This window comes from Euprymna scolopes, chromosome 2 (assembly GCF_053919585.1).
Source record: "Euprymna scolopes isolate OS-2025 chromosome 2, ASM5391958v1, whole genome shotgun sequence".
NCBI classification, from domain to species: domain Eukaryota; kingdom Metazoa; phylum Mollusca; class Cephalopoda; order Sepiida; family Sepiolidae; genus Euprymna; species Euprymna scolopes.
In genome coordinates this window covers 190,874,823-190,900,957 of record NC_136483.1, presented here as the reverse complement: position 1 = coordinate 190,900,957, position 26,135 = coordinate 190,874,823, and the positions used below count along the sequence as shown (strand labels likewise).

At 32.9% G+C, this 26,135-nt stretch overlaps 1 protein-coding gene across 1 annotated transcript in view; it reads left to right on the top strand.

Annotated features, from left to right (window-relative positions):
• LOC145300063 (E3 ubiquitin-protein ligase MIB2-like) overlaps positions 1-26,135 on the top strand; it is a 629,636-nt gene that overhangs the window by 443,618 nt on the left and 159,883 nt on the right. The window contains exon 3 of the mRNA XM_080144453.1: positions 19,630-19,923. Coding sequence (XP_080000579.1) covers positions 19,701-19,923 — 223 coding nt within the window. The 5' untranslated portion in view covers positions 19,630-19,700. The remainder of the gene's footprint in view (positions 1-19,629; positions 19,924-26,135) is intronic.

Genomic DNA, 26,135 nt, shown 5'->3' with positions numbered 1-26,135 from the left:
TATGTATTCATTTGTTTTCCTGTCATGTCTGTTATAGTGTGGTGTCATCAGCATATATACCCATCTTGGAGGCAATTTTGTCGGGAGGTCATTTATGAATATTAGGAACAACAGAGATCCAAGGATAGATCCTTGGGGCACTCCCGCATTTATATCATATTGTTTAGATGTACGACCGTCGAGGACAACCTGGATTTTTCTCTTATCTAAGAAGGATTTAATTATGTTAAGTATTCTACCAGTGATACCGTATGATCTGATTTTACTGAGGAGACCCTCATGCCATACCCTGTCAAAAGCCTTAGATATATCTAGAGCTACCGCTCTGCCCTCCCCGGCTTTGTCCAGTGAGTGGTATATATGTTCAGAGATTACAGAGGCTAATGGCGCGATAATTTAATGGGTCCGTTCTTTTGCCAGAATTCTTGAATACTGGTACCACAGATGCAGTTTTCCAACAGCCTGGAAAGCAAGATTCATTAAGGCATTTATTGTAGAGTTTGGAGACACTTCAGCTGAACACTTTTTTAATAGCACAGCTGGGATGAGATCTGACGCTCCTCACCTCTCACAAAACTCTGCCTCTTCATTGTAGTAATTTTTGTTACAATAAAAATCCGTGAATCTGGAGGAGAGTGCTCACCCCCTAAAAATGTGCGTTTTTCAATGATTATTATAGATTAAACTTGCGTATCATATTAGCAGAAAAAATTTTTTAACGACTTTTAAGAAGGGAGGGTTCACTTTCTCGTTATAACGTTCTAATCACGTGACACATCGATAAAGAAATGGACAATAAGTCAAGTAGCAATGAAGTAGAACGTTATAATGAGAAAGTGAACCCCCTTTCTTGCGTGAAATTTTTTTCTGGGAATAAAAGTGTGCAATCTATGATAATCGTCAGAAAAAAAGTTAAAGGTGTAAAACACGCATTTTTAGGGGGGGGGGCATTTTCGTAGACGTCTGCCTAAAAATCAAACACCAATTCCTGCAAATTTTTGTGCTTCTAAACTTCCTCCTTCAAAAGTGCAAAAATTGAATCTAAAAAAAAATGTATGTGTACGACACTAAAACAACTCCATTCCTTAGAGTATTTTCGTGGCCGTGGCAAAAGCACTAGGAGTAGTCAAATTGTGCCCAAATAAATATTGGAAAATTTTGGACGTCTCTTTTTGCATCTCTCTGCGATTGTTGTGTATCCTACACATGTCTTGAAAATTTCTGGACAATCATTTTGTGTAGGTGGTTTCTTTCTGACGTTGAATAATTACTTCCACTAAAGGATTTGCTCTTCTTTTGGAGTTGGAAAATTGGTTTTCTTCGTTTGTATTGTAATCCAAAACTGATCGATACCAAGTTGGCAAACAATCACTGTTTTCTGCATTTGCTTGCATTGATTAGACATATGCGTGCGGAAGAAAATTGAACCCGGACAAGATGCCCCCCCCCTCAACTTTGCCCCTATCCATGGCAGTCTGCTTTGAGACAATTCCATCAACTTTCTCTTTCTTTCCCTCTCTATATACTAGTACTGGCCTGGCGTTGTCCAGGAGAATTTGTACTGAACAGAAACCTGCCTCTGTCAACAAACATCATTTTTAATAAACAGTTTGATTTTCTAGTTTCTTACAAGCCATACTTTCCCTCAAACCTACCAGTAACCCTATGTCCATGTGACAACAAGATAAAACGCTGAACAAACAGAAAAAACAAAAAAAAATTCTTGAACCTCCCCCTAATTGTAAGTCACGGTAGTATCTGCTTACAGTTGGTGGGTTAGGATTAAGAGTATTTTTATTCATAATTCTGGATATTTACCTCCCCCACTCCACCTCAAAAAATTGCAAAATAATCAGTATTAATACAATTTTATCCATGAATTTCATGTAAGTTTAGTATTGCCAATATATTTTAAGAAAGTACACTTTGGATCTTCATTGGAAACATTGTTTTTGTAGTTTTTAGTCATAATACTGCAAAATCACGTTGACACACTGGTTCTTGCCAGATCACCAAAGTTAAACAACGATGAGCCTGGCCAGTACCACATGGGTAACCATTTGGGAAGGCGCTGTATGTACTGTGCTGAGTCGTAAAAATTTCCAGGTTTGTATTTGGGAGCACATTTAACTTACTGGGGGAGATGCACTCCCGTATTAAGACGGAAAGCGGCGGGAAACAACCATCTTTACTTGTCTTCCTGAAGTTACCATGGCTCTACAATTTAAAGAGCTAAGGTTGCCGATGCCATTAAAGCAGCAGAGTCGCTGATAAGTCATTTGTGACCTATTTGCGTTAAAACAATTACTGTTTAATACAAGTTTTCAGCCTTTTAATTTTGTGTAAATATCAATGATGGGCAAAGTAGCCATCTTGGTTTGTGTTACTGACTAAACAAAGATGCCTACTTTGTTCAGAATCGATATTTACACAGATTTAAAAGGCTTATAACTTTTATTAAATATTTTTAAGCTTTAAATGTTTTTAAATTCACAAATTTATTTTGTTTAAAATAATTTATGTTGGCAATAGTAATAATTACCCAGAGTAGTAGTATTATAGTAGAAGTCATATTTTTTCTACACTGATGACTAATGAGGGTCGTTTCAAAAGTAAGGCCTATTTTTTTTTAACCTAAAATCTAAAATTTTGAAGTGCTACGAAGACGTGAGTGGTACTATTAAAACGAGCTACCTTTTGTGCTCCAGAATTTATCTTTCTGTATAATCACTACCATTCTCGATACACTTTTGCCAGACTCTTTTGATGCCTTGGTCGTAAAAGTCTGAAGCACATTTTTCACTCACATCCCTGTTGCCATTCTGAATCGACAAACCCATCTACTAACTGTGCTGACATCAACTGCATCGGCTTTGTAAATGTTCAACAGGCGCCGGGGAATGTTGATAGGTTCAATTTTTTCTGCATGGAGGAATTCAATCATGCGTTTCTGCTTTTGATGCACATCCATGACAGAGCTTGCTTTCTTCGACTCGCACCGTCAATAACTGCAACAGAGAGATGAAACTTTCAGGTCATGAATGCAAAAGTATAGTCATCGTAACAATGCAATTTGCAATCCCTTTTGACCCATTCAGGCAGAATAAAAAATAGGAGGCATTACTCTTGGAAAGTCCTTTGTATTATTATTATAATTAGTAGTAGTTATCTATAATATAAATCTCGCCTGTCTGTTTAAATGTATGTATGTTTGTATGTCTACCTAACTTTCTACAGAGGCGACGAATTTTCACAGGATCAGTATCATTTTGATGCTCAACGCTTCAGATTACAAATATCGAAAAATTGGCTAAAAACATTTTCTTCACCCTCAACTGGGCACTTTTCTACAGAGAGAGATACTTTTTTCGTTGATATTTTTGAAAGTCGTCCCCCTCTTTTCGATTAACTAGCCTTAATTTAAACTTTCGTCACTTCCGGTTTGGCGATGAATACAACAGCAAAGATGTTACTTTTTTTTTCTTTTTTTTTTCCTCACGTTCTTTTTCTCCTTCATGGTTCAAGCCTGCTTGCCAACTACTACTTTTTTTGTTTGTTTTTTTCTTTTTGCTCAACACACACCTCCAAACCCCCGGGCGATGCCGGACACACAGGCTAGTAATTTTTGAAACAATATTTTTTTTCCATCCCAAAATTTTTAGGGTGTTCGCAAGTTAAAAGAGAGAAAGTAGCATCTCTTTTATGAAAAAGGGAGTTATTCAGCTGAAGGTTCTCATCTGTAAAGTAAGACTTTAATTTTTTATCCTTTCTTCAATCTGTCACACTTGCGCATTTTCCTAAATGTTATAATTTTAAGTATTACGTAATCAAGCGATTTCCTTTTCACTGCCCTTCTCTTGTTTGAAATAAGATCAACGTTAAATTCACAAATTAAATGGACGTACTCATGTTTTCTATATTGTCACCATTTTAATGTGGCAGGAACAAACAAAGGAAGGAAATAATAAATTCGACTTGACTTCTTTTTTTTTTTTTTTTCTGTTTTAGCAAAAGGCATTTATTACCATTACTTTTCAAACAATGTTTGTTTTTTGTTTGTTTTTTTTAACTGTTCATTTCATCTGCTATAGAGTTGACAAACCCCTGCTGTCTCAACATCAGCTTATATAAGTCTCTTGCCGCCACACGTCCATCTCACTTTGCTTCTCTCTCGACTACGTGGAGTATTTTTTCATGTTTTCATGACATAAATCCATGCACACTTGCTAATCTGCATAGTGTGCACACCGCTCCTGCTACTAATACCTTCATTAGCCATCTATCTTTAGGCTGCTGCTGATATTTTCACATGCGTTATGTTACACCACCTTTCTTTTGCATGACATAGCTGCCAGTGATTAAATCATTTCATAATTATATTTTATACAGTTTTTTGACGTTATAACTTACATTTTCCATTAAGAAAATATGTATATACACTGTACATTAAACACAAAGTCTTCATCCAAAACCCACACAGCAACCAGAAAAGTAAAATAGACTTTTGGGATATTTTACATCAAAATTGTGGAGTCTGTGTTCGCTCTGGGCAACCATAAGCAGCAAATAATTGAATAGTTCAAGGTTGGAACATGAAATTTCTTGTTAACACTGAGAGACGGGTGAACTAATGTATGCATAAATAAATACATACAGACCTAACTTTATGAATATAGAGATTTTGTGGCTGGTAATACTTGATCTAAATACGGAGTGTCTAAAAAAAAAAAAAAAAAAAAAAATCTATTTCTAATGACTTGTTTGGTAACGTTTGCGAATATCTTGGTGTGTGTCTGGACATCAATTTGAACATTTTTTTTACTCCTTCCATATATAGGGTGCCTCAAAAAATATACTCACACTTTAATTGTTATCAGCGTTATCTGGACAATAATGGCCATCAATTTGAAAATTTGCAGGCATGATTCTTCAATTAGGTTTGTCTTCTGTATTCCAAATTATTCCATTTCACTATATGTTCATAAATAAATGTTTTATTGTCATTCAAAGTGTGCGTACATTTTTTGACACACCCTGTATGTTTAATTAATTTTTTCATTTTCCAAGCAATATAAAAAAATAAAAAAGTTGATATGAAAATAATTTTGCTAATGTTGTGTAATTTATAAATTCTATTTCCTTCTTTACCATTTACTTCCAGGAATTGTCTTGCTGTGCAATTTGATTCTTCCGCACCAATTTTTTTTTCTATATCAGATTTGTACATCCTATTAATTTTGTAGTATAAAATCTATCTCGATGAAAGTAATATTTTAATCTTCTATATGTATAAAAGCGAAAATGTGTGTGTGTGTACATTCTTAGGATGTCCGCAAAAGGTTTTTTTCGTCGGCCTTCTCAGTCGGCTCGCTCCTTCTTAAAACTTTTTATATCACATCTAAATCATATCTACGAGTTAACAACGGGGGTCGCCTGTCTATTTAATTTGCCCGACTTTGAAAAGCTAAATATTCCACATTTTTGGATCGCTACATGTGGATTCGGCTTTTTCATATAAAAAAAGCGAAAATAATTTGAAGCTTAAGTCAGCGATCGCACCGGGAACGTCCAAAAGCAATCAGCTTGGATCAATGCAGAGTTTCTCTTTATATCAGACAATTGCTATTCAATTTGGACAATCCCTTTTTATGGGGAGCTGGCCCCCCCCCCCATAAAAAAAACTGACCCGCAGTGAAAGTTGACCTCATTAAATCATTGAGTATGGGAACCTGCCAATTCTTAATACTTAAATAAATTCAAACATGTCTCCATTACTATTTTTTGCTGGCTGATCGGTTAATGTCTCATGTTTTCTTTCACACTTTATTTTCCAATTTCGCCTCAAGGCTTCGGGTTCGATCCTTCCTACTTACCTACCAAAACTTTTTTTTAAACCCCCCTCTCCTCTCCCGACACAAACACCCGGGCAACGATTTTTGTGTTGATTTACCCAAAAGCACACACACCTCGAAACACCCGGGCAATGCCGGGTACCCCCGCTAGTTTTATTTAAAATTCACACACGCCCTCCCACTCTTTTTCATCCACTATAAATGACGAAATCAGAATAAATATGCTTCTATTTTGTTCATAAGTTAAGATGGATAATCAGATTCTCAATATGAGATTAGTGCGACTTTATGCCGTTTTCATAATTTTTGCTTTGTTTTTTCATTAATTTTCATAATTTGTTTTTATTTTAACATTAGTCTGAAATGTTTTGTTTTATGGACGATTAATTATTTATATTGTATCTATTGATTGGTTCATTAATACATCATATAATACATAATAAAGTAATCAATACGTGCATGTTCGATGGTCGAGTTTTGATTCCGGCTTAAGGCACCTGCTTATCTGACCACACTAAAGAGCTGTGATACAGCAAGAACATCTATTTATGGATTATTGCTCTCGGGTAGAGCTCTCATAAGGAAATCGTCAACTGCCACTAGCTATTAGGGCATTGCTCATTGGATAAAAACAATTCAATATATATAATAAAAATTTGGAGGTTTAAAAAAATCTTTTTTGAACATGACAGACTACCAACATATATATATGAAGTAATATTATTTAAAGAATGAGACACACACACAAAAGAATAAGAGTATAGTTTCATTCCAAGATCCAAATACTTATTTTTCATGCAAAATAGCTCCAACACGTTAAAATTCAGTACATTTTTTTTTTTTTTTTTACAGATTCGTTTCGTTATGCAGAAACAATTGATTATTATTATTATTATGTCAATACTGACTCTTTTCATGCATATATGCTGCTATATTTAATATACATTTTGCTCCTAAGCAAAAAGGATTGGTATACACAAAGAATGAAATATAATTGTAAGAAAAATATTTTACCAAAAAAAAACATAATTTATTTGGGGGAAATTTACCAGTATTTTTGCAGTGTTTGATACATAAATAATTCTAATGATAAATAAGTATAATGATATTATTGAATGGCAACACAAAATGCAATCATTCCCTGATCATTGAATTGAAAAACCTTGATGGTAATCATTACATTTCTCAGTTCAGTGGCTCAAGAAGATCCATGATCAGAACACTGTTGCATTTCTTTTGCCATTCAACATATTTCTTTATTATTTTTTTTTATTATTATTATTATTATTATATAAATATTAAATCCCATGAATTATGAGCCATTGTAATATGAATAAAGAAGTGCTTACAAAAAATGAAGCAATTACTATTGTATCATATTAGCAAAAAATGAAGAAAAAAATGGATGAAGAATTGGAAGTAGAAAAATGAACGTTGATATTGCTAACACAAGCCTTCTCAATCCAAAAGTAGGCATTTTTTGTTTTGTTTTTGTTGTTCAATTTATTTTTTAATCTTCAGTCTGAGTGTTAAGCAAATGTGTCGGGATAAACAGAACTGCATATTCTGCCAAGTTTATCATTTTAACTGGAGATTATATTTATTAATGAATAATAAGCAGTTCTAATTGGTAAAGGTGACTGAAGCAAGTTTGGAAACCTCATCTGCCTCTGGTTGTCTGTGACCATCTATGAAGAAAATGGCAGGTATTTGGAAATATGCATGCCAGGTGTGTGGATTCTGACAGTAATTGATGGCGCCAGTTACCTGAGCATGCACGTGACTACAGCTGACTAGCAGAGTTCAATACCTGGCTTGGTTCATCAAAATTTAACAAATAGAGGATATCGCTAAGCATAGGCAGCAATACAGAAACTGTCGACTTCCATAAACTGAATAAAACCTACAAATAAATATATATATATATATATATATATAAACTGAATCTTGTGTGTTTGTGTCTGTGAACATTGAATTACATCATTTTATAGCATCATTCATCAAGCCAAAAAGAGAAACCATAAAGGGGAAAATAGATCGTTAGACCTATCCTGGTGTTAAATTTGTTGAATATAAATAACTTAATTGATTTTATGGTCTATATCGTAACTGCAGGCAGTTTTGTTGCTTTCAAAATGTGTAATAATCTTGATAATATGATTATATTTTAGTTATAAAAAAGAGTACAACTCCAAGGTTTCTGCATGTGTTTGGTGTGTCATCTCTATAAGCCACTTTATTGGTTGATCGGTTTCATTTAACTTTGGAAGTCAATTCATATTCATTTGCACTGACCTGATATAAATATACACATATGTGAGAGAGAGAGAGGAAGGGGAGAACGAATACCTACTAGACACTATTTTCGAGTGTCTAAGGTCTATCTGTACACGGGTTTGTCAGGGCAACTTGCATAAGGATAATTTTCCAACAAGTAAACCACAAATAAATATTCAAAATAACACGGCGCAAATAAGATTTGATCGATATGGCTAGCTCACACTGACTTTTAAGAGGAATGATGCACTTTCTCCAAGTGATATTACCTCAAGTAACAGCACAAAATCGGATACCCCACCAGACTAGATTAATTCCTGTCCCGGAATCCTTTAAGACCAAGAGACTACAAGAAAGATCTACTACAATGTATTTAAATGGTCAATTGGAGAGAGGAAAATAATGTTAACAAATTCTTTATTGAATCAGTGTTTGGGATGTAAAGGAGAATTTTAATGCAGTATTCAAATATCGATGCATCACGTATAGAGATCAAGTGTTAGCCCCAAAGAAAGGATATCCTTCATTTCTAAGAATTTCAACTGAATTAAAATGGAATGCAGAGAGAGAGAGAGAGAGAGAAATATGAAATTTTCCTACTTGTCATATTGCAGTTATCCCCCCTTCTTGTTGTGTAAATTTATTTCTGCGCATTGTTTTGCTATTTAATATGCATCCGTTAATAAAATTACAGGCGTGTTTAAATTTTTCACTTTGTTTCATACAATTATAAAACATAAAAACAATTGCTTTCATGTTGCAGTCCGATAATGAATCTTAAAATCATGTGACAAACGGATGTTTTAATTTAATTGTTATTTTTTTTTTTTTGTTGATCTTTTAGTTCAATTAGTTGTGTATAGAAGATGTCATAGAAAAAAAAATGCGTTGCACCAAATATTTTTATGTCTACTAGATTTATTCATTTTTGCTATAGGAAATCTATAATGGCCATAAAATGTTTTATTTTTATTTAAAATCTTGTTTCCTTTTCTATTCTCTACTATAAATAACCAGCTTTGAAAACGAATGTCTCGATTTTGTTCTGAAGATAAAGCCGGATATTGGCAGATTCTCAATAAAATTGATGAGATTAGTGTGACTTTATGCCTTAAAAATATTATTCTAACTCATTTGCTGTTCCCATTTTTTTTTTTTTTTTTTGTTTTAACATTAATGTAATGGATTTCTAACATTATTCTAAAATGGACGAATGGATCGATGGTGAGATTAATTGTTTATGTTATATTTATGGATTAATCCATTTAGGCAAACATTATATCAATGACCTTTTGATTATATGTTTCTGAATTATTTTAGGTGAGGATTGATAATTTGTATTATTTTAATTATCTTAACTACTGTTTTCAACTTAAGTATTGTTTTCACAAGGTTTCAGATGATGTAGCCTCCGATCTTCTTCGGGTGAATCTTGTCGAACTTTGGAATCTGCATCGAATTTTGAATGTAACCCTTTATTCAATCTATGGGTCATGGCATAACAGATGAAGTGCTTGGTAAAATTCGGTTGTAAATTTCTGTAGTTTAAAGGATCAATTCTCAGCATAGATGATACTTAGAATACAATTGCGAATTACTTGGGATTTTTATCTAGTAGTAGTAATACTAGTATCATATGGGTTAGACCTCTATACTGCTATTTTTTAGCCAGAGAAATTCTCCAGAGAGATGAGCTGTCATATAGCCTCCTTCCATTCGGGTGACTAGACAGTGTAGGATCAGGTGATCTGTGTCCTGGGGGACTTCCTTGCTCTTTGGGAAGATTGAGGAGTCTTTTTGTCTTCACTTGTGTTTGTTTACTGCAGTCCTGCAGTGTCTTGATCAGATCTGGTTTACGGTCACCCACTGCTTCCTACTATTTGTAGCAAAACCTGGGTCTTCAAAGATGCCTCCTCCAATCTGGTATTGACAGAACAAGAGCATGCTTCAGTTCAAATTCCGTACAGGTTACCAACTTTAAACACATTTCTAAAGCAACGGATGTTTCAGTCTTGAGGTGACAATGTTGACAGATTAAAGGGGTTGATATGCCATAGATACAAACATTGGGATTCAGACGGTGGAAAAGAATAAAAAAAGTAGAAAGGAAAACGTTCACGAACTGTTAAGTGCTTGGAAGGAGTTCAGAGAAAAAGGGATTGATAAAGAAATATTCTGTTTCTTCTCAAAGAAAACCTTTGGACAATAAAAAGAAAATATAGATTTGATAATGAAGAGCTTTGTTAATTTCACTTTCAGGTTTTGGGAAATGAAAATTGGCTGATGTTTTGACAAAAAAGTAATGGCCTTTATCCAGACATGTTAAATTGAATTATCCGCCAAAAGACCCTTCCCCGTGGTTGAAGTTTTGATAACGAATTAAACAAGCAAGGATTGCATTTGACACAAATTCAACGAATGCATTTGTGATTATGAAAACCCACCCCAACAGGAGGAGGACCCAACCCATTAATGGTAGCAGGGAAAGATGAAAAATGGATAAAAAAAAGAAAAGGAAGAGTGTGTTGTAAACCTGTTAACCATTCCATTGTCAGAAAGACAGATCTTTTCATATTAGAATTAGTAAACATGGTAAAAAATATTATATTTGAGAATTATGAATTAAATTCTATTGGTTTGATGGGGGAAGGGGATCGTCCCCAGCTAATTCTCTATAAGTCAATGCATAAATGAGCTTCGGTCACTCATTCTGCTCTCCACCAAAGTCCATGCCGTTGGGACACTGACCATTAACTTAAAATTGCCTAGACTTTGCTTTGCTATCCACCGAAATCTACGCAACTGAGAGATTGCCCTTCAACTTAGGGTGAAACTGCTAAAACCCAAAAGTCACCTAGATTTTACCAAAGAGTGCCATCCAGACATAAATATTAAGAGCTTAAGCCAATGATATAATCTTTCAACAAATAATTGTTACTTTAAGCAAAGAAACCAGTCGTCGAAATGTTATTTCTTTTTTTTTTTTTTTTTCGTTTGAAATGACTTACTCCGCAATCATACAGATTTTGGTAACCAGTGCTGAAGGATTTGCCCTTTTGATTTTTATGCATGGGGAAAGTGGTCATTCGTTGGACAGAACCTTTTTAACCCCAGGGTTTTCACCATAGTTACCGTGTGAGAGCGTAGAGGAATTCAGCTGCAGACCAAACTTCAAGTATACCGAGTTATGATTCTTACCATCCTCATGTATGCTTGTGAAACTTTGATTGTATATGCCAGACATGCCAAGAAACTGAACCATTACCATATGACCTGCCTTCATAGATTGTTGAAAATCAAGTGACAAGACAAGATTCCAGACACAGGTTTTAGCCTGGTCAAACCTTCCATCAGTATACACCATGTTAAAGCAGGGCCAAGTTTGTTGGGCAGGTCATGTATGCTACATGCCAGATTCAAGGCTCCCAAAACAACTCCTATATGGTGAGCTGTCCAAAGGAAAAAGACCCACAGGAGGATAGTGGGAACGGTTCAAAGACAATCTAAACCTTATGAATGAATATATGAGGATATATAAAACTTTAAAAAAAAAAAAAAGATCGTTAGATATTAAAACAAACAAAACTATTGAACTATACAGAATTGATTGATACTTGACGTCATAAAGTTCTTTGAATACATAATTTATTTTTTTTTAATCCTGAGTTTGGCATTGAATAACCTGAAAAGGGTTGATATGCCGTTAAACCAAAACCAAACCAATCAAAGACAATCTGAAAGTCTCTCAAATAGTTTGGTTTGTATTTTCATGGGAAAAAATAACCCAAGACATGTTCCTGGCATGTCACAATTCACAAAGGGGCTACAATTGCTGAATTGACACGCAATGAAAAACATTAGAGGAAACATGACATTAGAAAAGACGAAGCAATCAGCATCTCTGATACAGAATCATCCCATAGATGTTCAACATGTGGGAAATATTTCAGAGCTTCAATCAGTCCAAGAAACCATCTCTAATCTCACAGAATAATTGCAAGATCATGGACAAACATTATCATGTTAAAATTAAAGACTAAGAACTTAGTCTAATTGTGAAATGAATTCCAATCTATGGCCTCCTACCCCCGCTTGTCAAATTTTCGCAAAAAAAATAACACTCTACTAGCTACAACCACCATATATATTTTTCCCCACTCTGTATCTGTGCCTAAATCTAAACACAAATTCCATGAATAAAGTTTCTTTCTCAGAACTGCCCATCTGTGGAACACTGTTCTTCTGGCCTGCTTCCCAGTTGAATACAACATAGTATCCTTCAAATCCAATGTAAATAAGTTCTTTAGCCGTCCCCATAAATAATCAAATTCTACCCAATTTACACCATTAACGATTACTACAACCTTACATTCATTAACCCTTATCCTCGCGTGGCCTTCGGGCCTTGATAAGTGGTGACTCCCAAGTAAAAAAAAATTTTTTTTAATTGTTATGATTAAAGTGGAAACACTAGGTAGAGATAATTATAGAAGAAAAAAAAAGAAATTGATGGATCAAGTATTAAGTGATAGAAAGAGTAATTGAACAGCAAACAAAAAGTTAAATGAAATGCAGTTTGGTTTTATGCATTGGTGCTATATTTATCATAAGACAAATACAACAGAAGTATATTATTTTCATTTTATTGCTGTAGTAATAAATAGTGACTTATAGTGATAAGTAATAAGATTTTATTTATAAAAACAAAAATAGGTTTAAAGCGCTAAAAGAAAAAAACTACTAAAATTGTCAGCAAAGACCTGTGGCATAACGAATAAAATACTAGGTAAAATTCAGTTATAAGTGACATTCCTCTCGAGATTGAAAGTTCAATCCTCAGTGCAAACAATACTCAGAATACAATTGCAAATTATTTAAGACTTCAGGCTGACGAAATGAGACTGTTATTCCATGGTTTAAATATAGGGTTCTGTCCGAAATTCTATGCAGATTCTTGATTTTGAAAAAAATATTTCAGAGTTCGACAAAGTTGGAAACTACATCGGCTAAAACATTGTGAAAATAACACTCGGGATGATAATCTAATCTGAATAATCCAAATAACACAAGAAAAGTATCTGCATAAACATATAATAATATTTTGCTGTTGTGGATTTAGAGAAAGATTAACAATGTGCCAAAAGTGGAGGTCTGGTGGGTTTTGCAAATAACTGATTGGTGAAAGTTTTTCAACTACTCTACAGAAATGCTCCAAGTCGTGTTAGAATGAACTGGAAAATCAGTGTTACACCTGCAATATGTAAGTTAAATAGAAGCGAAAAAGCATGCACGCACTTACAAAAGTAGGGAAAGTGTTTGCACAATTTTATTAATATAGAAATTGTACAATATATCTATATCACGTTCACTGTATAAATCTTTAATAACTTAACAAAAATAGATCTTGTTGTCTGGTGTTAAATGGTTTCCAAGGTTTTCAAATCTGCGTTTTAGTCAATTTCTATGTTGAGTAAAAAATAATACTTGCATTTCAAAGATGGCCGCTATTGTTGTCTTCTAAAAAGGAATAAGCAAAAAAAAAAAAAATTTTTAAACTTATAAGGCGAAATTGTAAAAAAAAAAAAAAAAAAAAAAAATGATTCCGTAATTGAGTCAAGAGCTAAAGAAACAAGACTTAAAAACATTTAAAGTCTCAAAATATTGAAACTTTATAAAAATACTCTTGAACCGTGTGAATTTACAAAAACGCACCACCTGAACATGTTGTTAGCTGCCTATATATGAAGTTTCAAGTTTTGCTCATTTTGCAAACATAATTGGTAGGGTGAGGGGTCGTAGCTCACTCTTTCATTGCATATTAACTTGTATATTTTAAATTTTATTTCCTGTGTTGACATACAAGTGAAATGAATCAAATTTAAGAAAATTTTGTCTCAAGCAAAAGACATGCATATTATTTGATTTAATTGCATTATTAAAACTGCTATTTTGTTTGTATGAGTAAATATGTTAACCTCTCTCTCTCATATATATATATATATAACGGAGTACCTGGCGTTGCCCGGGTGTTTGGAGGGGGGTGGGTAGATCAAAACATCGCCAGGTGCTTGGAGGTGTAAAAGAAAAGTTTTTGTAGGAAGGTAAGCTTGAACCCCGAAATCTTGACGCGAAGGTGGAAACAAAAGGGGGAAAAAAGCCAGACACCTAACCATCTCGGCCACGAGGGGATAGGAATTGATAAAAGTGTTAACGTATATAAAGTGAAATTGACAGGTGCGAGGAACTAAAGTCGTGTGATGTTTGACCTTGAAACATGACGTAAGCAATGGCTGTTCAGCAGTTAAGATTTTGTGTGGGACAGTTTTTAGCGAAAAAGCAGCTCCCCCATTTATTAAGGGAGTGTCTCGAAATGAAAGCAACTGTCTGATATGACTGTGAAAAGCCGACATTGACCAAACATTTACATCGCTTTCTGGAGACCACCAGCCGTGGGCCAAGGAGCTGGATATTAAAATCGAGTTTCACTTTTATTATACCGAAAAACAGAAACAACACACGGTGATCCAAAAATGTGGAATATTTAACGTTTCAAAGTCAGGCAAATTAAATAGACAGGTGACCCCTGTTATTAATTCGTAGATATTATGATTTAGAGGTCTTCAAAAAGTTTTAAGAAGGAGCAAGCCGAGCGAGGAGACTCCGGAAAAAACCCTTTTGCAGGCATACATAAAAAGTGTACATACATACATACACACACACATTTTCACTTTTATATTTATAGATTAACTTTTTTAAATATGTGACTTGCAAAATGGAAACGGTGTTCGCTAACGGGCCAGGAGACTATGGTTCAATATTAAGTCGAGTCATACTAAAGACTTAAAGCAAAAACAAAAAAAGCTTGATGTCGCCTTACTAGACATTCAGCATTATAAGGAAAGGATCAAGGGTAAGTGGAGTAATCCTTGTAATGGAGTGGGGCTCTCCTCGACGTTTGAAAAGGGAGCTGTTGTGTTGTTCTCAACTATAGTTGGCCACTTAGCTTTATATGCTATTCTCTTTTAGATATATTTGTGAACCTTTTAAACGTTTATTTATTTTATGTCTAAACATGCATGGAAACATGTCCGATAATAGAAGACATTCACCAGTTCCTATTTGCAGGCTGTTGTAGTCCATGCTATAGTTTTTAGAGATGAAACAAAAAAATAAAATAAAATGAACAAACGGCTTATAATTCCTGGGATTAGTAATGTTTTGAATTAAGTGTATTATTTGTTTATTCAAGGCATCACTATTGGGTTGTATATTCAAAGGAAATGAACAAACGAGATGGCGATGTTTTTCTCATAATAATAAAAAAAAAACTTGATATAAAAAAAAAATGAGAGAAAACTAATCTGAGATTGTTTTGATAAAACTGAAGAATTATTTTCGAAAATGTTTCTTTATTTCAAAAACTCTTTGTCATGATTGACTGCCATTTGTTACTCTTCTGCTCTTCGCATGACTTTGCTATCGCTCCATGTTATATTTTCAGGCAGTTGTCAACAAAGAACACATTTAATGCAGCTTTATAAACGCTAAGACATTTTCTTTATTAATTGGCTGATAAGTCTCGAAATCAAACTTATTTCTGATGCTGTTATTTTTGTGGTAAGTTTGCTGGAAAATGATGTTCACAGCACAGTATCAAGGTAGTGAGAGGTTTTATCTTGAGAAAGATTCTCCCAACCTAATATCCTACAAGGTGGTTAGAGCTGGTTGACTAGTAGTTTGCTTAGTTTCAACAAAAAACTTTTTTATCCATTACTCTGTTGATGATCATCACAAATTTAAAATCAAACCATTTTTTTTTCATGCTGCATCAACCAAACCAAACCAAACCAGTCAATGGCTTTCTTCCTACAAAATCAATATTTTAATTTTTTTTTTTTTTTTTTTTTTAAGGGAGGAGAGGCGTTATTACGAATCATTTCATGTTGTTAAAAGAAGTTTGATTTAATTTCTTTTGGGAAATATTTTGTTTTCATGTAGCAGCCATATTATTTTTCCAAACTCTATAATAACACTCTTTGTATGATATAAAAAAAAAGTGTTTTTGTTTATAGATTAATTGGAACAGCACAGATGCTCCCACCTTTTTTTCTGTTACTACATAAATATTTATAAGACTAATTAGAAACTGACAGAATAAATGCTTGGCTCAATGATATCCTTTTGTTGCCATATGAAAGGCCATTTCCAACGCCATACTTTCACAAGGTTAGACTTTTTTTTTTTGCATCAGCAAAAACTTATCACAATAGATTAAATAGAAAAGCAGACATAAGCATCCGGTTATCTTTTATGAAGCCAAACACAGTTATTCATTTGAGGATGGTTCCAAGATGAAGTATTGTTGTTATTCATATTATGTTTTTCGCTCTGTTGCATATCCAAGACTATAGTGATCTCCATGGGTCAAGTATAGAGATGATCACAATGTTGGAAACAATAATTAAGAAAGGGCAGATAACTCAAATGATACAAGAGTACAATTAGGCTGAGTAGAAAGATGAACATAAGAGCCAATTAAGAAAACAAGGGCAGATAATCATCAAGCATGTAACATTAGTTTAACTTATCAATCATTAGTAGGTTTATAAAATTGGAAAAAGAAATTCTTAGATTGTTAAAACCCAGGAGGAGTTTTGTCACACGGTCAGTCTGTTGAGCTTCAGTTTGAAATAGAATTTCCATCACTCAATGTGCAAGCTGAATATACGCATCTTAAAATGGATTTGTTATTTTTTTTATATTGAAATTTCCATGTTTTTCATATTATTTTCAGGGCTGATAGAACAAATGATTTCTTAGATATAAGGAAGCCAGTTAGATTTAGTCACAACACTGGCTACAAGGTACAACATCCCCTCCACATTCTCCCACAAAAATAAAATGCCACAATGAAATTCACGATCCTTTTTGCAATCTAACTAACCTTGAATCTATGCCTGACTTGTCCACCAATTTTTTATCATGAATATCCAACAGTATTTGTTTTATCACTCTTCAATGATAAACGCATGTGGATATGACATGCAAAATTAGCAGTAACTCTTATACACGTCCCTCTTGCCATTGGCCTGCTTTTGTCTTCATAGGCTCTCTTTAGGTCAGGAATAGTTTTGATAGACATTCTTTTAAATAACTCCAGATAAAAAAAAAAAATTGGTTACATCCAGTGAGTGTGAAACACATTCAGGATCACACCTACTGATGAAACGATCACTAAAGTATCCATGCATATCATTTAACAGTGATGAAATAAGACTTTTGAACATAAATGACCAAAACTTGGTGGACTTGCTAGGCAGGCACTGGTCTATTTGTTCCAGATATGGTTGAATTGCAGAAAATATTGTGGATTTTATTTAGAATTCCAAAGGTGGCATTTGGAGTGGTCACCATATAATTTTGTACTTAGATCTTAGCTGCATTTGAATGTGTGTGTGTGAAATATATGAAAATGTTTACAAAAGAAAAAAAAAAAGGAAAGCATTTTTGTTTTGTTTTCATATTTAGACATATGAAATTATATATTTATCTTTTTCAACCCTATCTCATTAAAACGAGTACCTTCTATCATTACATATCTCATTATATATATAATGTATTGGGCCGGTGGATAGAACTGCTGACTATCAACATGATGGTTGTAGGTTAAATCCCCAGCTAAGGAAAGGTGCTAATCTAGCCGCACTAATGATTTGTGATACAACAAAACAGTATTGACTATATAGGATAACTATTGTGATATCTTGTCAGACAAGTGCCACTCCCCCAGTTAGCGTCCATCTGCCTGAAGATGACTTTTCAGTCCTGCCAGCGACTTGCATACCCTCAAGCAGACATGATATCAATGGCAGTTATTGGTTTGCATGAAACTAACAGCAACAGGACTTTTATCATCGTGCGCATTCACGTGATTAACAAAACCTGCCCTGAACAACGGAGTTCAGTCACACACCTCACAGATCCATAGGTTTCCATGATTTTGTGGCAAGGCTTGGTGCTTCTTATATGCTCTCTTGAGCTTTGCTCGGTCTCTCTCTCATACACACACACACACACACAGTGTTTGGATGATTAATCAGAATCAGGAAATTAAAAAAAATCAAAACTTTGGGGAGAATCTAAATCGGAAAAATTTGTGGATATTTTCCAATGCCAAAAACGATTCTTTTAATTATCTTTTTTATTTGATCTTATTTAAAGTAAAAGCTTCCACTGCTGGGAGTACTGATGAATTAATATTTATTGATTTTAAACTATCTGTAAAAATAAAATCTACAGATTATCCCTAACATATTTTTATGTTTGAGAAAATATCTGTACATTTTACATGTGTTTTTTATTATAATTACAAAAAAAACAATTGCTTTATAGTTAAATATTAAAAGATTTATAGAGCATCCCTGTGCCTCTTGGACAAGTACTTTAATGAAATGTGCTCTGATAAATTCATATTGCTTGTGCCCCCAATGTACATAACCTCGACTAACCTGACCAGCAGCAAAATCTCGCTCTTAGGCTGTTGTGGTATGAATTTTTAGAAAGTGTTTAAAAATCTTTGATTATCTCTGAATCTTCCTCCCATCCTTTGACTCCACATCATTTGCGAACACATAAATGAACAAAACATGTTTTAAGTTAGAATTGTTGTTGTCACCTTCTGAAATATCTTTCGTATACTGCTTATGAAGAAAAGAATCAAGTGAACAACCTTGTAATGCACCTCAACTATGCATTCAATTATAAGCAATATACAACATTGTTTTGTTTGTTTTTTTGTTTTTTTTTCCAATTGTTCTCATCTCGTTTTCACAACATTTCTACCGATATAACCTCAAAACTTTAGGTGAATCATTCGAACTAGGGAGCCTAATTTTAAACTGAACCCTTTAGTTCATCCACAAGGGTAGATTGTTTTTGTTCTATCAACCATAACTAGGTAGAAGTGTCTATTATTAAGTTATTCTTTATCATCACCTGCAGTAAGGATTGAAGTTTAACCGCCTGAAGAATGTCACATGGAATTGATTAGCAATTTTTTTTTAAATTGAACACTTTCTAGTTGAACTCAACGGATTTTTATATGCAACTAGGAAACCTGTACAGTTTTAATTTGAACCCTTTATTTAATTTACAGGGGTAGATTATTCTAATTCTTCTAGTTGAAAGTGTTACTTTTAACATATTCTTAGTTGTCTGTAGTAAGAATTGAATCTTCAACCACCAAAAGACTTAAAATTTTTCATTTAAAAGAAAAGATGAAATTTGTTCAACATGAAACGAGAAAACTTATGTGTAGATTTTTAAAGCTTATTTCATTAAAAAAAAATGTAACAATGTTTCATCTATTTTTAAAGCAGCCGATAATAGTTCCTTTTGTTGCTTATAGACAAATTGTCTCGGATGTTTTGTTTGAGATGGTGGACATATTTGTTGGCGATTATCTAATGTGTCTCTTTATTCTTTTGTCATAACTTTTCAGGCCGACTCAATATTAGAAGAGAACTGGTGCCAGATTGGTGAGCTTCCCGTGTCGTCGTTGTTGGTGGTGGGATGGATGTGGGCCTGCGAGTGGTCCGTGGCCCCGATTGGAAGTGGGGTAATCAAGATGGAGGTGAAGGCTACGTTGGGACAGTCATTGAGATTGGCAAACCAGCAAGTAAAACATCACCTGATAAGACCGTGGTTGTTCAGTGGGACCATGGATCTCGGACCAATTATCGCATTGGCTACCAGAGTGCCTATGACCTCAGAGTTTTAGACAATGCTCCAAGCGGTAAGCCTGTTTTATATTTCATCATTCTTGTTAGAAAAAAAAAAATTAAAATTATCAGGTTGAAAAGTAATAAATGATTTTTGACTTTATTTTATTTCTTGCATATGAATGTTTAGGGAGTGTATTCATCTTATTTTATTTGTAATGGAATGTTTTGAAAGAGATGTCTTGAACAGAAAGTTCACATTTTTATATTTATAATTTCTCAACACGCGCATATAAATATATATATATATATATATATATATATATATATATATATAAATGAAAAAAGTTTATATTCCAAATTCAAGATGTTGACCATCTTACTGTTTACTTCCTTAAGTTCACATGCACAATTCTTGACAGTAGCTGTTTCATAGTGCAAAATCATTCATGTAATTATGGCAATTCTTGAATTTATTTTGCCCTTATCAATTTTAAAAGAAAATAAAGGCATAATTTAAAATTGATAAGTGCTTTTTTTTTTTGATGAGTTAAGGGTGAAATAAATTCAAGAATTGACATAATTACATGAATGATTTTGTGCTATGAAACAAGAGCTGTCAAGAATTAAGGAAATAAATGGTAAGATGGTCAGCACCTCGAAATTTAGAAGATAAACTTTTGTCATTTATTTGTTATATGCTCTGTAGTTACATAGAGCTTCATAAATTAAAGGATTGGTATAAATAAAAGGTGAAATATAATTGAATAAACATATTTCCCCATACATACATATATATGTATGTATATATATATATATGTATATATATATATATATAATTTCTTCATTGGTTGATAAAGCCAGAGCAGTCGATAGTTATGACAGCTGCTGCTTTCAAACAAACATACATCCACAGCTTTTAGCAACTATCAAAATATCAAATCAAACCATCTCCTGAATCCTAATATATGAAGGACAGTAATCTGTGTTCGTATGTCCAACTAAAAGTAAAAAAATACAAACTTAATCACCACAAAGTTGGTATCGTGCTGAGTAGCATTGCACTGGATGTATAATATTTCAAATTTAGGAAAAAAAAAATTTTTAAGGGTTAACTAGCCTATGTTTCCTCAGGGGGTCGCTTTTTCAGCCATTTCCAATGTTTTATATTTATATAAATGAGAGGTGAATGACTTTTTCAATAGCGAGGAATGGTCTGGGTGGAAGTGAAAAAGAGGTAGGAGAAATGGATATGGAAAAACGGAGAAGCAGGAAAAAGAAAAAATAGAAAGACAGATTAACAGATAAAATCTTTAACAAAAGTTTATTTTTGTTTTATGTGGCTTTGAGCAATGCCTGGTAACTCTGCTAGTAATTTGATGAGGAGCATTACACCAAAATATTGTTTAATTTTGTTTATTTTCAATATTATAAACTTATGATTTTCAAAAAAATAAAATAAATATGTAAAACTTACTATGTCTCTGTGTCTGTCTATCCATCTCAATTTTTTACAGTGTCACAGACTGGTGCAAATAAAGTCAAACGATTACATTCTTTGTGGACCATTATTTTATATATAAAACCAGCTAAAATGGTAATAACTAAGGCTGTAGCACTAAATATTTTGGTTTCGATTTTAACTGATAACACTGTCATTTTTTTTTATACTTTAAAAAAAATCTCTCTTATATTGGATACGATATGATAATGAATAGAGAATTGTTTTTATGATACGTATGAAACATGCATTAATGAAAAGATCATATTTAAGTATATAGTGTGTGTGTATATGTATATGTGATGGGGAAAATCCAATATTTTTTCTGATGTTGATACAATTACTGATTCCTTAAAAAATTTCCGATTCCAGTACAATTCCTGATTCTGATTCTTTATAAATCTCTAAATATTTAACCATAAAATTTATTTTTTCCAGATTACTGTAAAAACATGTTAAAAAAAAAGTGTTCAATATCCAGAGTATAGCTTTTCTTTCTATCCCTCCTGCTCAAATATCTCGTGGAGAGGGTGTCACATACTTCTTCTTTTTATGGGGCGATTACATTTTCATGTTTTTATCCGTTCTTTTATTTTTAAATTGTTGTGGGCGTATCGACGTTGGCCACAATGAAAGTGATCAATAGTTTTAGTATAGCAGGTGTATTCCAAGCAGAACTTTATGTCTACCCGTGCAACGCCGGATATCCATGCTAGTATATATGTAGTGTGTATGTGTTAGTATACATTTTTATGTGTATAAACATTTTCGCTAAATATGTGCAAAAGTTTGTATGAATAAAAATTATACTAAAGTACAACTTGTTTTAGGACACTATCTCATAAAAAAATGTAGTTTAATTGGATTAAGATCTACAAAGTAACACGCACACATACATATAAAAGAGAAATTTTGGGTGTTAACGATATGTTAACAGTTGGAAAATTCAAATAAATTTAAAAAAGGGTTAATTTTTTTTAGTAATTTCATGACTAGTCAAAATTTGCTTCAGTTCCATCTTGAGATCACTATGAACCGAATTAGTGATTTGAGCATCTAAGTAAATCAAATAAAAATGCTTATTTCATCGTAAATAACAAAGACAACGTTTTATCTTATGCATAAAATTCTGAAGCATAACTTCTGGTGCTAATCATTATTTAGTATAAAAACTTTTATTGTGGATTTGTGATATAATAAGAATATAAGAAGAAATGGGGGCATTTAAGTATTAAGAATAATTGAGTGAAAATGTTTTTGACTTTTGCAACATTAGAATAGCCAACAAAACAAAAAAACGAGTAAAATAAATATACAAATAATAAATATTACCAAAGGCAAACTAAGTTACTCTTCTATCTACCTTGATAAGTATTTGTGCTTAGCTTATTTTAAAGTTATTTTACTTAGAAAATCAAAGTAGTGTGAAGCCTGTCGAGTTATAAAATCAAACAATATTAATAGAACATTATATTTGTGCATAATTGGTGACATTTATTGGATGTGTTTCTATCAATATTTTGTTTGATTTTTGAGCGATTATAAAGGTGACATTGTGGCTCTGAAGAAACCATTTGTTTTTTCTTTTTTGCTTGTTTAAACTCGACAGGCTTTACACTACTTTGGTTTTTGAATAAAAAGAACTTTAAAATAAATTAAAACACAAAGAACTGATCTAGGTAGGTAGCAAAGTAACTTAGCTTGCCTTTGGTAACATTTATTAGTTGCATATTTATTTTTTTTTAGAAATATTTTATTTTTTTAACTATTCTAATAAATGTCCAACTTTTTAAATTTTCACCGTTTAAAATTACAAGTTTCTACATAGTTTTGTTTTCATCAATATGTATTTAAAAGGGCTACTTTAATTCCCTGACAACACCGAATGTCTCTGCTGGTTATCCATAAAATAAACATGTTTACTTAGTAAAGAAAGTTGCTTTGTCCTTGAATCAAAACTCTTTCTGGAAGAAAAAAAAAGAAAAAAATAATTGTAACTTTTTCCAAACAAAAGCTTCCATAGAAAAGATATTACATTGCCACATTTTTTTTTTTAATTATTCAAAGATATTGTATGAACCAAAAAGAAACTCGCTCTTTTTTCCATGTTGTTGAAAAGAAATGATTATTTTATAGTATGGAAGGCTAAAAGAGGAAATATATATTTTATTTTTTAGCTGGCTCCATGATGTGAAGTTATTTATGCTGTAAGGAACATTACTTTAAAATATATATTTGTATATTTTTATGCATAGAAAAATAAGTGTTTTTTTTAAATATACGTTCCATTGAAGTTTAGTATATCAAACGAGTTTGATATTGTGAACATAACAATTTAGATGAGAATAAGTCATGAACATATCACAAATATGAGATTTTGATATTCTGAGCTCTCATAGTTTGTTTGAATGTAAGTAATAACTTGTAGTCAATAATGGAGAAAACTCTAATCTAAATATGGATTGGAGAAAAAAACATTTTCTAATTTTTTATTTGTTTTTCAACAACAAAAATATTATTCAATAAATAATTTAATGTTTGACAAAATATATGTAATAGATTTATAGTTAAGTGGGGGTTTTTTTTCCAAATTTTAGATATTATACATCTCGGGCAATGCTGATGGAAAAAAAAAATACCAACTTTGTGGGTATTTTGTTTGTAGTTTTCAAGTTTTAGCTGGATTTACAAACACATGTACACAGATGTTTTCCATCTATAATAATAAAAGTTGATGAAAATCTTTTTCAACGAGCAAAAATTAAAATATTTGCATTATCATGAAAATTCATCAGATGTTTTACGAATAGAAGTGGTTCCATCATTTCAGTCAAACTCTTGTTTTTTAAAACTGAGCTTTAATCACTGATTCCTCCTTATAAAACATTCACAGCAAGAACTTGTCTTCTCACAACTGTAAAGAATTTTCTCTTTTTCCTCGAAACGTCAAACTAAATTTTTATGAACAGATTCTTTTCTAGAACTTCCCCTCTGGAACACGTTATCACATGATTTTCTCTCTGAGGACTACAACATAGTCATTTGCAAATCTAATGTCAATAAATGACTGTCATAAACCGTTTTCAAAAATTAATGAAATTTTATTCATCTATTCATTGTTTTCAATCCTCTCATCATATTCATCATCATTCAATTGTCAATCTATCCTTCTTACTTTTCTCTTTGAGTAGCAGGGAGAGGTAACGTCCGCGATTGAATGAGGATCAACAAATTTTCTACCCTCTCATACTTTTATTGCCATCGAAATCTGTGAAATCCCGCTCATTTTTTTTAATACAAATCGATTGATTACCTGTTTTAGTTAGGGATTCCCCAGTCTACCAGAAGAAAGCGTCACCTGCCTCCCCGCAGTGACTTAGTCTACAATACATTGTAGTCTATATTGCACTATAGAGAATCTACTGTTGATTTGAAAAAATATCTGTAAATAATGGTTTCATTTAAAGTTCAGAATGAAAAAGTCAAGTATCATGGTTCAATTGTGCTCTTAAGAGAAACATTCATTTCGAATGCGCCTCTGTTTTATCAAAGAGCCAATTGTTGATTTTATTAAATTATTTTTACATAATCACTTGAATTCAAGTTAAATGTACAAAAGTCAAGTGTCATAGTCCAGATGTGCTCTAAAAATAAACATTTTATAGGTTGAGCCTTTCTGTTTGTGCGGTGATAAAACTTCTCAAATGCTTTTGTGATGTTAGGTTGTCTAAAGGTGTTATCTTTGGTCAAAATTGAACTTCCTTCTTTAATCAGATTTTCTCAATTATCGATTTTTAATATTTATTGGATGCATTGCAATGCAAAACCTACATGAGAACACTCCCAGACACATCAGATCCCTTAAAAAAATTTTGCTTGGAAATAAATCTTTAACCCAAAAGTAATGCCTCCTGTTTTTTTTTTTGTTTGTTCTTCCCGAATGGATTACAAATTGCATTGTTATGATAACTGAACATATGCGTTCATGACCTGAAAGTTTCATCCTTCTGTTGCAGATATTGATGGTGTAAGACTCTAAGAAAGCAACCCATCATGGACTTGCATCACAAGCAGAAATGTCAGTGAATTCCTCCGTGCAAAAAAAAAAAAAACAATACTGAACCAATCAACATTCATCGGTGCTTGTTGAATGTTCACGATGCATTGAGAGTGGTGAGGACTATGTAGAAAAATAAATTCTGGTGCACTAAAGGTCGCTCGTTTTAATGGTATTACTCCCATTTTCATAGCTCTTCAAAATTTTATTTTAGTTGAAAAATAAGAGACCTTACTTTTAGCATGACTTTCATACAAATTTATATTTTCAAATATAATATCAATATTCAATTTATATTTTCAAATATAATATCAATATTCAATTCTGTCCTTGCTCTATCGTTATTTTTATGGCAGGTGGTCGCATGAGCTAAGATCTATGGTTCCCTCACCCTTAAAACATTCACAACGATCCCTCGTCTAATTACAACCACTACCAACAATTTCCCCCATACGCTTTGTCTGTGCCTGAAACTAAACAAAAACTCCATGAGCAAAATTTCTTTCCTGAAACTACCTGCCTGTAGAACACAATACTGTGAGCCTGTTTTCCAGCTGATTTCAAGTCTAATGTAAACAAGTTCTTGTCGGGCCGTCTTCTTAAATAATCAAATTCTACCCAATTTCCTATGATGTGGTCTCACTAGTCACCTGATATTAATTTTTATGGGCCTTGATAAACGATGTCTCACTAGTAATTAAAAAATATTGAAGCATAGAAATTATCAA